Source organism: Pleurodeles waltl, chromosome 1_2 (assembly GCF_031143425.1).
Source record: "Pleurodeles waltl isolate 20211129_DDA chromosome 1_2, aPleWal1.hap1.20221129, whole genome shotgun sequence".
In the NCBI taxonomy this organism is placed as follows: Eukaryota; Metazoa; Chordata; class Amphibia; order Caudata; family Salamandridae; genus Pleurodeles; species Pleurodeles waltl.
Window position 1 is genome coordinate 92,996,096 of NC_090437.1, and position 14,625 is coordinate 93,010,720.

At 42.1% G+C, this 14,625-nt stretch overlaps 1 protein-coding gene across 2 annotated transcripts in view; it reads right to left on the bottom strand.

The window, feature by feature from the left end:
* Positions 1–309: 309 nt before the first annotated feature.
* The window catches only part of HOPX (HOP homeobox), a 102,122-nt gene continuing 87,806 nt past the window's right edge, over positions 310–14,625 (bottom strand). For both annotated transcript variants that reach the window (XM_069236618.1, XM_069236622.1), the window contains exon 5: positions 310–1,661. In XM_069236618.1, coding sequence (XP_069092719.1) covers positions 1,584–1,661 — 78 coding nt within the window. In that variant the 3' untranslated portion in view covers positions 310–1,583. The remainder of the gene's footprint in view (positions 1,662–14,625) is intronic.

The following is a 14,625-nucleotide window of genomic DNA, read 5'->3' on the forward strand; positions in this document are numbered from 1 at the left end:
TGCAGCAGCCGCGTGTTTAAGTAGAGTGTGCTAAGGGTGTCGGCGATATAGTGAATGCTGACAGGGTGGCTGTTGCCGGGACTAGGGGTTCTGGTGCTGGGCACGGTCCAGGCGTGGACGGGCGCAGACGGGCTTGCCTTTGGCTCTCCTTTGGCGCGCCAGTTGTATAAGACAGTGAAGACATGGGTATACTAAGGTGGCTTCTGTCGTCTTGAAATAACACACACATGGAATCACTGGCTATAACCTGTTTAGACCTTATACATTGGCAACAGTTGTTTTAAAACTTATTTACACAAGACAACGGACAAAATTCAAGTCGGTTTATTGAAGAATTGTAATGACTGGAAACAAAAACACAAATCATTATATGGTAGTAGACCTTTACCTGCGTTTCCATGCAACCACCACGTAAGCATGATATTTGGAGTCCTCGCACTTGTTTTACATCAACAGAAGTTTCTGAAAAAGTAACGGAGACATTCTTCGAGGTTCCTTCCTAAAGTTACACAATCGCCATCAGGGATAGTTGTCCCCCTTTGCTATTTCAGGTTACAGTTTTTTTGGCACGAGTATTTCTACTTGAAATTCACCTAAACAATTTCCTTTGGCTCGCTTTATCAAGTGCAAGTTTGGAAAGTCAGGAAGACTGTAGACAGACATTTTCCGACACCCAGTGTTAACCTTCCTTTGCAGGTCGGCCCACCCATAAATTCCCACATTCCAGGAAGTGGTGTCGTTCCAATTTAGGGCTTTCAATACACGTTGGTCGGAATAGGTTGGGGTATTTACCTCACGTGGCAAATACCATGTAGTTACCACATGTGGTAAATACAATTGCACCAGGGTGAGGTATTTACTATGGGTGGGAAATACCTCTTAGTCCGAGTTTCCAGCATGAAAATGAGGAATTATATTCATAAAAAGGGGTTTTAACACAACAAATTCCATGTTTTGCATTGTTTTGGGCCTCCGCTTTCACCCCATACATGTTGGCAGGTTTGACCTGCAGGGATTTAATCAAGGAAAATAGAGAGGGAGGGATAGTTCCAATCAAATTGAAAACTGTGGTTAGTACTGAGAATCGAAATTTAGACCTTAATTTCTTATATGGCCCTAAGTGTACAAAACGCTTTGTGAATCGGGCCCATTCTAGTTTAATTTTGTTTGTGTTAACCAGTGTGTCTGAATACAGTCGTGACGAGGACACCCAATACTGTCGATAAAACACATGATTGCAGCAATTTCTGTACTGTCCTAGGATGTTTCACAATTTGACGCGTTTCATGCGACAGTGGCACTGAAAGATGCACTTTTTTTGTAGAAAAAATATACAAGTTCTCTATTTCAAATTAAATATATATCTATGCATTTATATTTAAATATACACTATTAATATACAGTGTTAAAAGTTATACCTGTTACATACGCTTTTATACACCTATCTTGCTAATGTACACATTAGTCCTCTTCAAATAAATTAATTCATAGAAGCTACTGAAAAGAAGTAGAAGTGAAAAACACAATTAAAAGAACACAAAGAAATTGGGTCGCAAGGTGAGCTGAACGCCAAGTAGAATCCCTTAGTCTGTGACAGAGCCGCATTGGGCTGGAAGGCCTTCGGATTCTCTCCATTTTGCAAGACGTTTCTTGAACCATTCCTGGAGCAAATATATAGAGATTAAAAGTTACCAACCTCAGCAGGACAATGATGAAAACAGAGCACATTCTGCAAAAGTCAAACATGCGCTGTGCCTACCCATCACACATCTTAAAACAACCCTTGAAGTCAGTGCTTAATTTGTTAAAAAAAAAAAAAACATAAATGCAAGGGCCCGTGCCAGAAGGCCACTGCAGCTTACACCTCCCATAGCCCCAGCCAGTGCTGACAATGATAGAACCAACGCAACATAACTACAAACCATTAGACTCCTACAACTGTAACAATTCAGACCATCTCAGAACCCAAAAGCTATTTGAATGGCTTTGGCGGCAGCTACTAGTCATTTTTAATGTATGTGTAAAAAACAATTTTTGTTGTGCTCATCTCTATATTCGACAAAGAATGGCACTCTGTGGCAGCCTGTCATAAGTACCTGTGTTGACAATTAAATGTTGGTGCCGAGCACCAGAAACCACCTGCTCAAATTAGGTACTGCTTGATGTACTCATGCGGATAATGTGCATATATTAGTTATACACGGCCTTAAATCATAACCTAGCAGGCATAGTTTAAGGGGTCTTCTTTTTGTATAAATTACCTCAAAGGTCTTTGAGAGCTGAAGATGGTACTGGTATGGCAGTTATTTTCAGTTGTTGTAGGCTTTGGTTGTCCTAATATCTAGTGAGATGAAGTTGCACACTCTTTTTTGTCTTTCTAAATCCTGTAGTCTTAAAGCAAGGGTCAATTCCAATGTAGGCATTGGCCTCATAGCACTGCAAGTTTCTCGGTTAGAGTTTGTGGCTCCAAAAAATAAAGGTTTAGGCACGACCCATGCTAGTTTAAAGATGCCCGTCACTTCTATCAACAGCCTCTTCAACAAAACCAAGATCACTGAGCTGTGGTCAAGGTTTGTATGCCAATTCCCAACATAGCTGCATGGAGGAATAATCTGAGGGGAACTTAATGTAGTTTGAGAATTCCAGTGAGTAGGGAGTTTCTATCACCTAATCTTACCAGTATGACGGTTTACGAGCATGACAACTGGATCTGGAATAAACGTTTAGTTTTCATGGAGGAGTCTATGTTAAAATTCTGCCCCCTTCGCTATTAAATTGACATGTGTTTCAAGGGTAAGGTTTTTCATAAGAAGAAGCCAACAGATTGTAAGCACTAAATGATTGGGAGGGTACATTTTAGCATTGAGAGTTGAGCAAAGTTTGAATTGGGATCTGGCAAAAGTTGGCAATAACAGGAAGGACTCAGTTTTGAGCAGGTTAAGTTCTAAGTCGTGCCACATCCAATCTTGAATGTCCTTAAGGCCATGAATTCAACATCTTTATCTGGAATACATTTTCTGATAGAGCTGGGTATAATCCACATGAAAGTGGTTTGAAATATTAGAGTGATGTAGAGTAGAGTCTATGGGTTCCAGGTAAGAGGGAAGGAGAGAGAATAGAATGTTGGAGAACAAGTGTAGGAGTTTTGAATGGTAGAGAGAAAGTTGCCTGTTTGTATGTATTGACATTGTTGAGAATCAACTGAAGATTATGCTATTGAGTCTAATTCGATCATTGAAGAGTTGAAAGAGTGGTGCAGTTCTCCATGCTGAAAGCAGCTGAGAAGACAATAATGCATATTCCAGTACTGCAACCTGTCCTGAGCTCATTTGGTTGATAGCTTCTCTCAAAGAAGCATTCCAGCTGGGTCTCAATCAAATATTTAGAACTTTAGCCAGAAGGAGAAGATAAAGATTGGAAATCGGACAAAAAACTATTCAGAATATAGGTGTCTGCCCCTGGCCTATCTTTTTATCATAGTTTTTATTGCACTTTTAAGAACATTAAACAGATGACATCCACGTTTATACATTAAAACGCCAAAGTCTTTTATGTCAATTTTTCTGTGGCATACACCGCTTTCTTCTCAAGAGTATTAACAATCAGGCATTGTCTTTATCCCTCCCTCCTACTTTCCCCCATGTTCTATTTAGTGACATCTTTCCCAGCAGACTCTTCCCTCGGCCCTTGAAATTGTAAAGCTCTGTTTGCATGGCTGCCCGCTCTTCCCTCAGGCCATAATACTGTCTCCATTTACCGCATATCCTGTTAAATTTCTTAAGGCAGTCCCTACCCACTTATACCACTCTGCCTCCATACATTGGTCCATTTGATCTCACTACTGCTTAGTATGTGCTTGTTTTACCCCCACCACATCTTAGCTATAACTCTTTTTTTCTAGCATGCGTCCCAGGTTACAAAATAACAGATAAGCTCAGGTGACATTCACATAGCCAAGGACCCCCAGTAGGGTGAACAGTGGTTCTACGGGAACGATTACGGCCAAGATAGCTTTCAGCTCCCGGACTATTATAACTCAGTATCTTGCTATGTGGAGCATTCCCAGAGAGTGTGGATAAAAGTACTTTCCCTCCCCTCGCATCGCAGATTCTGGGCCCTACCCATTTTGAGTAGCCTGCTTCTATTATAATAAACCCTATGAAGGGTTTTTAACTGGATTAGCCAGGGTTTAGAATTTATGGCCACCTCCCTTAGATGCATTAGGACCATTTCCCAGTCAGTGTCCTCCTTCTAACCCACATCCCTCTACCAGGCTTCACAGAGTATTGTCAACATATCTGGCTTACTGTTTATTATAGTCCTAAATATGTATGGTATTGCGTTCCTGGTCATTCCCTTCCCCAGCATTCTGTTCTCTAGTGGGCTGGCTTATGGAACCTTCGCCCACTGAATGTTTTCCGCCTGTGATGAGTGTTAGATGGGGATATTTATTTGTTTGGGATTTCTGTCATACTCCATTTGGAGTGCTTCAAAGGATTTCAACCCAAACATGGCCTATTTGTAAACATTTTATGACTGTTCCCTTTATCAAGGAGGTTTTAAGATCCTAGTTCAGCATGGAATAACAGAAGAGCTACTTTTTTAGAATGAGATAGGGATGGGTCCAGTTGAATTAGAGGACTGCTTAGCTTCGACAATGGCACTGAGCAATTACATTGGGGTAACAACTCTGGAGGGGGACCAACTGATCTTTTGTGAGATTATGCTGTAATATGGGAATTTCAATTGCTATGTGAGGGATTATTCTATTTTCACCTTTTCAAAACCTCTTCACTTTCTTCGAAATAGTTGGTTTTACCTCCACCTTCCTACTGAATTGGGTAGAACGTATTGTTCCACCGTCTCAACAATATTTTTCAGGCTTTTCTTTAGCTTGGTCTATTTTCCTAATAGGTGGACTTGGCTTTGAAGCTTTGAAACTTTCTGGTTGGATTTAATTATTTTAAAACAAAGTTGTGCAGTATTCTCCAAAGAAGATGCCAGAGCCACACCAAAAGAAAGCCAAGAGTAGTTCCTCTAAAAGATGACTATGGAGATAATTTAGGCTAATCAGTTGAAATGTAAAGAAACAACAGAAATAGTGCAAAGAATCATATACAACCACACAATTTAAGCCCCACAATAAAATACAAGTGGTTATTTGATGAAGGAGCAACAGGTCTGAAGCAATCTTTGTATGTCAGTCCAAATCAGGTTTAAGAAATCATGGCCACTTTTGTGCTCTAAAGTTTCAGACTGATATTTGCGGAAACAAGGAACAGAAGATCAAAAGAGCCCATCCTTTGTTATGTATAAGTGGCTGACAAATCACAATTCATAATACCACAATTAAGGACTTAAATGGCCAGGCTAACAATATATCTGAAATTTTACACACTTTTCAGCATTAGTGTATTGAGCGCTACTCTAGCTCAGAATCTGTGGAACTATCACCGCTGTTAAGAATCAGCAGTACTTCAATTACATTCCCCATGCTTAGCATGAAACAAACTCAGCGATTAGCAAGAGATTGTTGGGATTGGAATGTACCCTGAATTGTAAATGTCCATAAGTCCTTTCCCAGATTCTTCAACTCCATGAGAAATTGGTATCCTGACTTTTATTTTGGCCAGGAAGCAGGGGTGGCTCCTCCATTAGGGTGGAGGAGCGTCGCCTCACGGCCAGCAGCAGAAGCTGCAAACCTTTCACAACAAAAGTATAATAAACTATGTTTCGTTATGAAAGGGGCAGGGACTAGCAATGAGCACTCCCCCTCAGAGTGCATGTCTGTTTGGCCCCCCCGTCTACGGCCGGCCAAACACACATGCGCAATAGGCTCTCTCCAGCCTAGGAACACAGTTGCCGGGCTGGAGAGTGCCTGCACGGGCTCCCAAGTCTGCCTGAGAATGCTCCCAGCCACTTGGATCAGGTACGTTTTTTAATATATATATATTTTTAATAATTAAATGTACCCCCCGGTTCTCCACCCTCCCCACCTCCCTCCCCTTCGCGCCACCCCTTTTTAGCGCTGCGAGCCATGACTGCCAGGAACTGATGATAATTTAGCAAGTACGCAGAGGCCTAGACTTGTCCCTCATATAGCAACGTCCAGGACCTGTTCTGAGAAGGATGCAAAAAGCATGTCCTCATAGTAGGCTGTGGACTACTGTCCCTGCCCTGGGTACATCATATAAATTGGTGGTGACGGTGTACCATATTGTATGAAATTGTTGTGTAACCAACCTTATTCTCTGTGTCAGGTAGAGTGTGGTCTGCTTGCGTGTGCATGCCAAGTGCATGTGTGTGCATGGTCCAAGTATAACACATGTTTGGTAGCAGGACTCTGTGTGTGTGAGTACTGGGGCTAGTGGGATCCTTTTAGATGCCCCTGGTTGAACGTGGCACAAAATGAGTGATAACCTCTTCCATACAGTGGAAGTGAATTGCTTGCATCCCTATGGGTGGACGGTGGAGACTAAGACAATGAAGTGAGGAGATGAGTGACATGGCTACCATCAGAAAATCTATGAATACCTTGTTAGCAAAGGGCACCCGCATAATTCTTCCTGAGCACTCTCATTCAATAGATGGCAGGGTTGAGGGCTAGAACTGTAGGTTCCGTTGCTCAATGTGAGGTAGCTTTTAAGCAGGGCCGGTCCTTTTGTCTGTCTCTGAGTATTGCTTTAGGAAGACCCATGACAGCCAGGTACAGAGACATTACTTTTCATTTTGCCCGCTTTTGGGAACACCTGACTGAAGCATTGGGAACCGTGGAGTCCAAAACTCGAATATAGGTGGAAGGAGAGGGATATAGGAGGTGATAGGCATAGTGCACCAATGTTGGATCAACAGATAACAATCCTGTATTAAGTTCTCATTGTATTGTATAGAAATTACTTTGTGATTAACGTACTTTCTTTTTCCATAAAAGATGATTGCTGAGCTGAACATTACGTTATTGTGCCTGCTAAATTCTAAGTTCTTAACTCCCACCCTACCTCCCTGAGAAGCCTGTGACTGCTCATTCTCGCAAACCTGAGAGTGAAGAGCAGAAAACAGTATATGTGTTCTATTTTTCATGAACAAATAGAACGGACTCCAGGTCACCAGTAGTAGACTACCTTGTTTGGGGATTAGTAGCTCCTGCCTGCCCTGTGGCAAGTCTTATATTCCCCATCCTCCAGCCCCAACACACAGTGTCTTACAAAGACATTAGCATAAAAGTAGTTCAAGAAGACTATAAAAGATGTGTCCACTATTTTAGCAAGCTGTAAATGCCAAGCACTTTTTGAATTCCAGATACATGGTTGCAGGAACAGTAGTTTATTTTTTTGAAAGAAGAATAAACCTTACTTAGATCCTCACACAGGCCAATTTCTCTTCGAAATGCAGGCTCAAAGATCATTTTCAAAATATTCACAAGACAAGTCTCAAAGGCAAAAGGAAAAATGACATTACAAACGCAGTGTAGAATTATTCCAGCAAAAGACCCCATACCCCACGTTTTTTTAAGAAGTATGGCTAACAGGCATCAAACACTAAAGCTATCAGAGGCAAATATACTATTAGATGCTAAGGAAATGTTTAATCACCTGTGAGGGAGGGTTTTCGGCAAGGTGGAGAAGTACATGTAGTTCAATCCAATATTTATATAATTTGTGTGAACTCTGTAAACAAACCCTTTGACAGGGCATGGTGCAAGACCTTGTCTCCCTACACACCTTTTGGATATGACACCAAAAAATGAGCAAGATTAAATCAAAGCCTGATCAGGTAAAATCTCTGATGATGAAATGGTGAAAGATGCAATAAGGCTCCATTTGATTTATAGTAGTTATGTAATACACAGCCACACTTCTCTTCCTTCTCTCTATCATTTCTCTTCTCCTTTCCATACAATAAGCAATTCTGTTTTAATACTGGTTTTAACTAGAGCCCTTATCCCCCTGGGTAATTAAAAAGTTCAGGCCTTCCTAGCATATTTAATTATTCTCTTATATATCTCAACCAGGCTATATTACAAGCCTTGCCCTACTGGAGACAATTGGTGATAATATGGTGAATAAGGAAGACCTCGGGCTTCAACCATATGGATAACCATAACATGAGTGGAGCTAGTTTAACATGATCTCCGTGTCAAGCAGCACTAGCTTCAGATGGCATGCATGAGTCGGGGCACTAGCAGGCACAGACAATCTACTGTTCTTTCTAACTTGCATATGTGCTGTATTACAGTGACTCCAGAAACATCTAATGGTTTTTAGCCTAGTTTAGCAGAAAACCTGAAAATAGATTCTATAATTTGTTCAAATTGCACTTTCTTTGATTTCAGCAGAGGCGACCAACTGCTTTTACTATCGAACAGAACCCCAATATATGTAAAGGTAGGAACACACAAACGTTTTGACCTATTAATGTAGTGCGCCATCAAATTGCATGATGCTCTCACGCACACCATATGATACATGTTTGTAATGTTGGTTGACAGCCCAAGCCTTCTAATGAACTCTGTTCAATAACCTCTGTAGGCCTACCCCTGTTTTGAACATTAAACACATTCATAGGAGTATAGCAATGCAGGGAGACTTTAGGTTCCCACCCAGGTGTGTCAGCCTTTATTTGTAATAGAGGTCATTAATATAAAGGCAAAATAGAAAAAGGTGCCAAACAGAAAAAGCATCAACACAGATCCTTGCCTGACTCCACACCCGATCTTAATTGCAGTTGTACACTCACCATCTGTATCTAATATGCCCAGAGACATCCTCAGGAAGTTGATGCAAGAAATGTACTACTGGGTATTCCACTCCGATCTCCAACATTCTCTCTCACAGCTAACCCAGTTGAATGCAGAACTAAGGTCAATAAACCCTAAATATAGACAGCCATTATGCGCCATTGTAGGTCTACTGATTATAAGATGTAGGTTCAAACATTGATCTATTGCCCCTAGGGTTTCCTGAACCCATATTAAACTTCAGAAAAATACCCTTTTCAGTGACCTAATCTTCCAATCGATCTAATAGAATCCTACCCATTAGCTCAGCAGTTCAATTGATTAAAGAGATGGTTCGATAATTGAATGGATCAGCTCTATCTTCCTTCTTGTAAATAGGTACAATTATGGAGGCAGACCAGGACTTCAAGGAACCACGACTCACAGCACTCTGCAGAACATTTACTATCAATGGGGCCCACAATTCCATGTTATCCTTAAATAACTCAATTGGAACCCCATGTGGTCCTGGGGCTTCATTCCTAGGACAGTGTTCAATAGCTGACATTTCTTCCTTCAGAGTGACTGGGGTAAATTCAGTACTACCCATAGCACCATCGGTCAAGTTGCAATATAAGGGTGATCAGACTCTGTGCTGCTGTTATATACCTTGGATAAATGTTCAACCTTTTGTGGTGAAGCCACAAAAGGTTGAACTGAGCTGAGCCTCTATTTTAGAGTGCACATTTTAGCATGACATCTTTTTCTGATGATGCCTTTTATATATGCTTGTACACTTATGTGATGATGTACTGAGAAGACACTGTACATACAGCTTATTCAAAGGAAGCATTGCTGCCATGTAGTCTGTACACTCTGTCACAGCTAGGCTCACAGAGCACAATGCCCTTGTATCATGATTGTCTGTTGGAGACAGCTCTGATGTTCCAGGCATACCATCACATCTGCTCTGCACCTTTGACACTGTGCAATATGAACAGTGCTTTTATTATATAAACTGCCTCTGTGCTACATTTGGCAGAGGAGCACTTCTGCTGGAATTATCCTGGAACGTGGTGCATTGTGACTAAGATGCAGCCCTGCTGACTCTGACCTCTATGCTGCAAAAGGCGATAGCCTGCACTACATCAGACAGGCGTCCTGGCACATCCTACCCAAGTATGAGAGAGCTAAGCTATCCCAATGAATATGGCAGAATGTACTACCACTACACCCTTGATAGTGTTGGTAGTGGCAAATAGGAGTGACACAATATAGTAACATTACCATGGTTGAATTGTTTATTTTTTAGCATTCTCATAATGCTGGTTTCTATGCTTTGATTCATCTGTCTAATAACTGCAGCTCAAGCTTTCTACACAAGAACACACTTTCTATAAATGTTTGAAAAGTTATTTTTATATCATTCTTGTGTTCACCTTGGGAAAGCAAAATAACAACAAAAGGTTAGATTGGTTTCCACACCTTCCTTGGAAGTCAGCGTTGTCATGTTCGCGGTTGCTGATACTATCTGGTACCCTGGTAGGGGTAGCAGTTCAGATGGGGCACCACGTGCTACCTTGGAATTGTGTCAGCACATATTGATGGTATATATTGACAAAGGGGCAGATTTAACAGTATCTAGCTCCTCCTTGCGCCACATTAGCATCATTTTCTTTATGCTAATGTGACCCAACAAGGCCAAAATTGCAGTGCCAAATTTTCAAAGTGGTGCGATGCGCCATTTTGTCACACTTTGCGCTACATTATGCCTGCACCAGGCATGATGTGTGCAAAGGGGGCGTTCCTCCGTTAGGGCAGGGGGCAAAAAAATGTCACTAAGAAATCGAAGAGATTTGTTTCTGTCATTTTTTTCGGTACTTTGAATGCCTGCTCAGAGCAGGCGTTAAAAGGAGGCACACCATTGTTTATAATGGGCTTTGTAGGAGGATTAGCATCAACATTTTTTGATGCTAATCCTTTAAAGCTCCAAACTAGTGTAAAAAACTCTGACGCTAGTTCCCCAATTACTGGCATGGTGCACCGTATCTTAGATACGGCGCACACCTGGTGGCATTATGGGGGCGCTAAGTGGCACAAGAAAAGTGGCATTGCACTAGGTCCAGCACTACTTTTCTTAAATCTGGCCCCAAGTCTCTATATGCTGATGTTAATGCTGACCTAATGCACAGTCCTACTTAATACATACAGGGAGTGCAGAATTATTAGGCAAATGAGTATTTTGACCACATCATCCTCTTTATGCATGTTGTCTTACTCCAAGCTGTATAGGCTCGAAAGCCTACTACCAATTAAGCATATTAGGTGATGTGCATCTCTGTAATGAGAAGGTGTGTGGTCTAATGACATCAACACCCTATATCAGGTGTGCATAATTATTAGGCAACTTCCTTTCCTTTGGCAAAATGGGTCAAAAGAATGACTTGACAGGCTCAGAAAAGTAAAAAATAGTGAGATATCTTGCAGAGGGATGCAGCACTCTTAAAATTGCAAAGCTTCTGAAGCGTGATCATCGAACAATCAAGCGTTTCATTCAAAATAGTCAACAGGGTCGCAAGAAGCGTGTGGAAAAACCAAGGCGCAAAATAACTGCCCATGAACTGAGAAAAGTCAAGCGTGCAGCTGCCACGATGCCACTTGCCACCAGTTTGGCCATATTTCAGAGCTGCAACATCACTGGAGTGCCCAAAAGCACAAGGTGTGCAATACTCAGAGACATGGCCAAGGTAAGAAAGGCTGAAAGACGACCACCACTGAACAAGACACACAAGCTGAAACGTCAAGACTGGGCCAATAAATATCTCAAGACTGATTTTTCTAAGGTTTTATGGACTGATGAAATGAGAGTGAGTCTTGATGGGCCAGATGGATGGGCCCGTGGCTGGATTGGTAAAGGGCAGAGAGCTCCAGTCCGACTCAGACGCCAGCAAGGTGGAGGTGGAGTACTGGTTTGGGCTGGTATCATCAAAGATGAGCTTGTGGGGCCTTTTAGGGTTGAGGATGGAGTCAAGCTCAACTCCCAGTCCTACTGCCAGTTCCTGGAAGACACCTTCTTCAAGCAGTGGTACAGGAAGAAGTCTGCATCCTTCAAGAAAAACATGATTTTCATGCAGGACAATGCTCCATCACACGTGTCCAAGTACTCCACAGCGTGGCTGGCAAGAAAGGGTATAAAAGAAGGAAATCTAATGACATGGCCTCCTTGTTCACCTGATCTGAACCCCATTGAGAACCTGTGGTCCATCATCAAATGTGAGATTTACAAGGAGGGAAAACAGTACACCTCTCTGAACAGTGTCTGGGAGGCTGTGGTTGCTGCTGCACGCAATGCTGATGGTGAACAGATCAAAACACTGACAGAATCCATGGATGGCAGGCTTTTGAGTGTCCTTGCAAAGAAAGGTGGCTATATTGGTCACTGATTTGTTTTTGTTTTGTTTTTGAATGTCAGAAATGTATATTTGTGAATGTTGAGATGTTATATTGGTTTCACTGGTAATAATAAATAATTGAAATGGGTATATATATTTTTTTTGTTAAGTTGCCTAATAATTATGCACAGTAATAGTCACCTGCACACACAGATATCCCCCTAACATAGCTAAAACTAAAAACAAACTAAAAACTACTTCCAAAAATATTCAGCTTTGATATTAATGAGTTTTTTGGGTTCATTGAGAACATGGTTGTTGTTCAATAATAAAATTAATCCTCAAAAATACAACTTGCCTAATAATTCTGCACTCCCTGTAGGAACACCATTTAAATGACCGTATTACCATATATGTAGATGTGTTATGGGTGTCTCCAAAAAAAGCGAGCGTAAACAGTTTTACAGAAAAGTGATGTATCATTTCTGGAGTTGTCCTCATGTAATTTGCCCCAGGTCTCTTGTCTTATGACTTCCTTTTTCTCTTTGATAGCACGCTTACATGGCCTTCTGCACCACCTCACTTCATCTATTTTTCTTCGTGTCCTGTTACGGACATTTATTAAGCAGCTATGTTCGGAGGAACATGCATCATAAAACCATTTCGTTACTGCACCTACCCTCGTGGCATTTTAGAAGATAAAAGCTGGGTGACAGTTCTGCATGTCTCACTAACAGCTGTAAGCATGCAGATGGTTCTCTCTCTTGATTCAAACATATCATTAGTTATTCTCAATCCTGCGCCAACATCTCTGTTAACAGGTGTCCCGGGTCCACACTGGCCCATTTTCTCAGAATTACCTTGTTGATATTAGGCTCTATTGGTGGAATCAAAAAACTGTGCATCACTGAAAAATAGCCGGTCAACAGCTTTAGTGCTAGCAGGTAGTGATCATTCAAACTATTCTATAGAATGAAAAAGTGATCAACCCCTTTACCCAGGCTACTGAAATAGCAATAAAATCAATCATAATCTCTAAGCCTTTCCCTATAACATTAATTTGCTTATGGACTGGAGCTGGTACTGTTGGACCTGACCCTTCCTACAGGGTCATTCCCCAAAATGTTTGCCTTCTCTTCGTAATATTTCTAACCCTTGTTGGCTGACATTATGGCTCTGCTCTGCTAATCAATGCTAAAGTATATGTGCTCTTCATGGTAAATTTGGTATGAATGGCTTATACCTGAATGGCACATTTAATTTACCTGTAAGTCCCTTGTACAGTGGTATTCTTATACCCAAGGCTGGTATATCAAATGCTACTAGTGGGCCTGCAGCGCAGCTTGTGCCACCCACAGAAGTAGCCTTTCAAACCCATCTCAGGCCTGCTAGCGCACGACTGTGTGCACAGTTTACTGCCACAGGGACCTGGCATCTAAATTTACTTGCCAGGCCCAGAACTCCCCTTTTACTACATGTAAGTGACCCCTAAGGTAGGCCCTAGCTAGCCCTATGGGCAGGGTGGGTGCTATGTATGTAGAAGGCAGGACATGTGCCTGGTAGCGTGGCCTGTCCTAGTAGTGACAAACAGCCTATGTGGTTTTTCATGCTGTGAGTGCTGTCTTCTCAGAAGATTGTATTAGAAATGCCCTGCCTTATGTCTAGGAGGTATTGTCTGATTTATGTGGGGTAGCATAGGCATGTTTGGTATGGTTGTAATGGTAGTGAGAAATGCTGCTTACTGGTTTAGGTGGATATTTTATTTCTATTACAAAAATGCCACTTCTAGAAAGTGAGCACTTCTTTGTGGTTAGGACTCTGGTGTTTTGCAGCTTGACTCCAGTCCACATCTGGGCAGAGCGACAGCTGGGCTTTGTCCATACTTTTCAGAAAGCCTGTACACAGGGAGGGTGGAGGTGTCACAGAGGTGCATCTACATATTGAATGGTCTTCCTGGGCTTAAGAGAAGGGGAGGCCGGGCACACTTGCATCTGTAAAGGCTATACCCTGGCCTCACACATAGGGCTTGTTTACCCCAACTGATGTCTGAAGCCTGTGCTGGAGGAGAGAGGGGACACTCCTAGAACCACTTGTAACAGGTTGGAACCTCCTCTCCCCCCCATTGAAAATGCTTTGCAAAACTGAATATAAGTACATGGTATTTTTCCCCATAAAGACACACAAGAAACCTACTTGGAACTGGACACAGAATGCTGCTGGAGGGACTCACCAGGAACCGCCTTGGAGTGCTGCTGCTTCTGCTGTGCTGACCTGTGATCTGCTAGGTCACTAGGAGGATCTGCCACTGACTGCAAATCACTTGTGCCAGCCTGTCTGTTGGCCCCTACTGCCCTGTGCTCCGTTTGTGTCCCCAGGGGTTGGGTGCTGTGGCCCCTGCCCCCCCTGCAACTGTTGCTTCCCAGCATGATGACATCACTATTCCTCAAGGCTCCTTTGGTAGAGCGTAGCATATGAGGAGTGCCTCTCTTCATTTATCAAAGCACCTTGAGAAGCGAT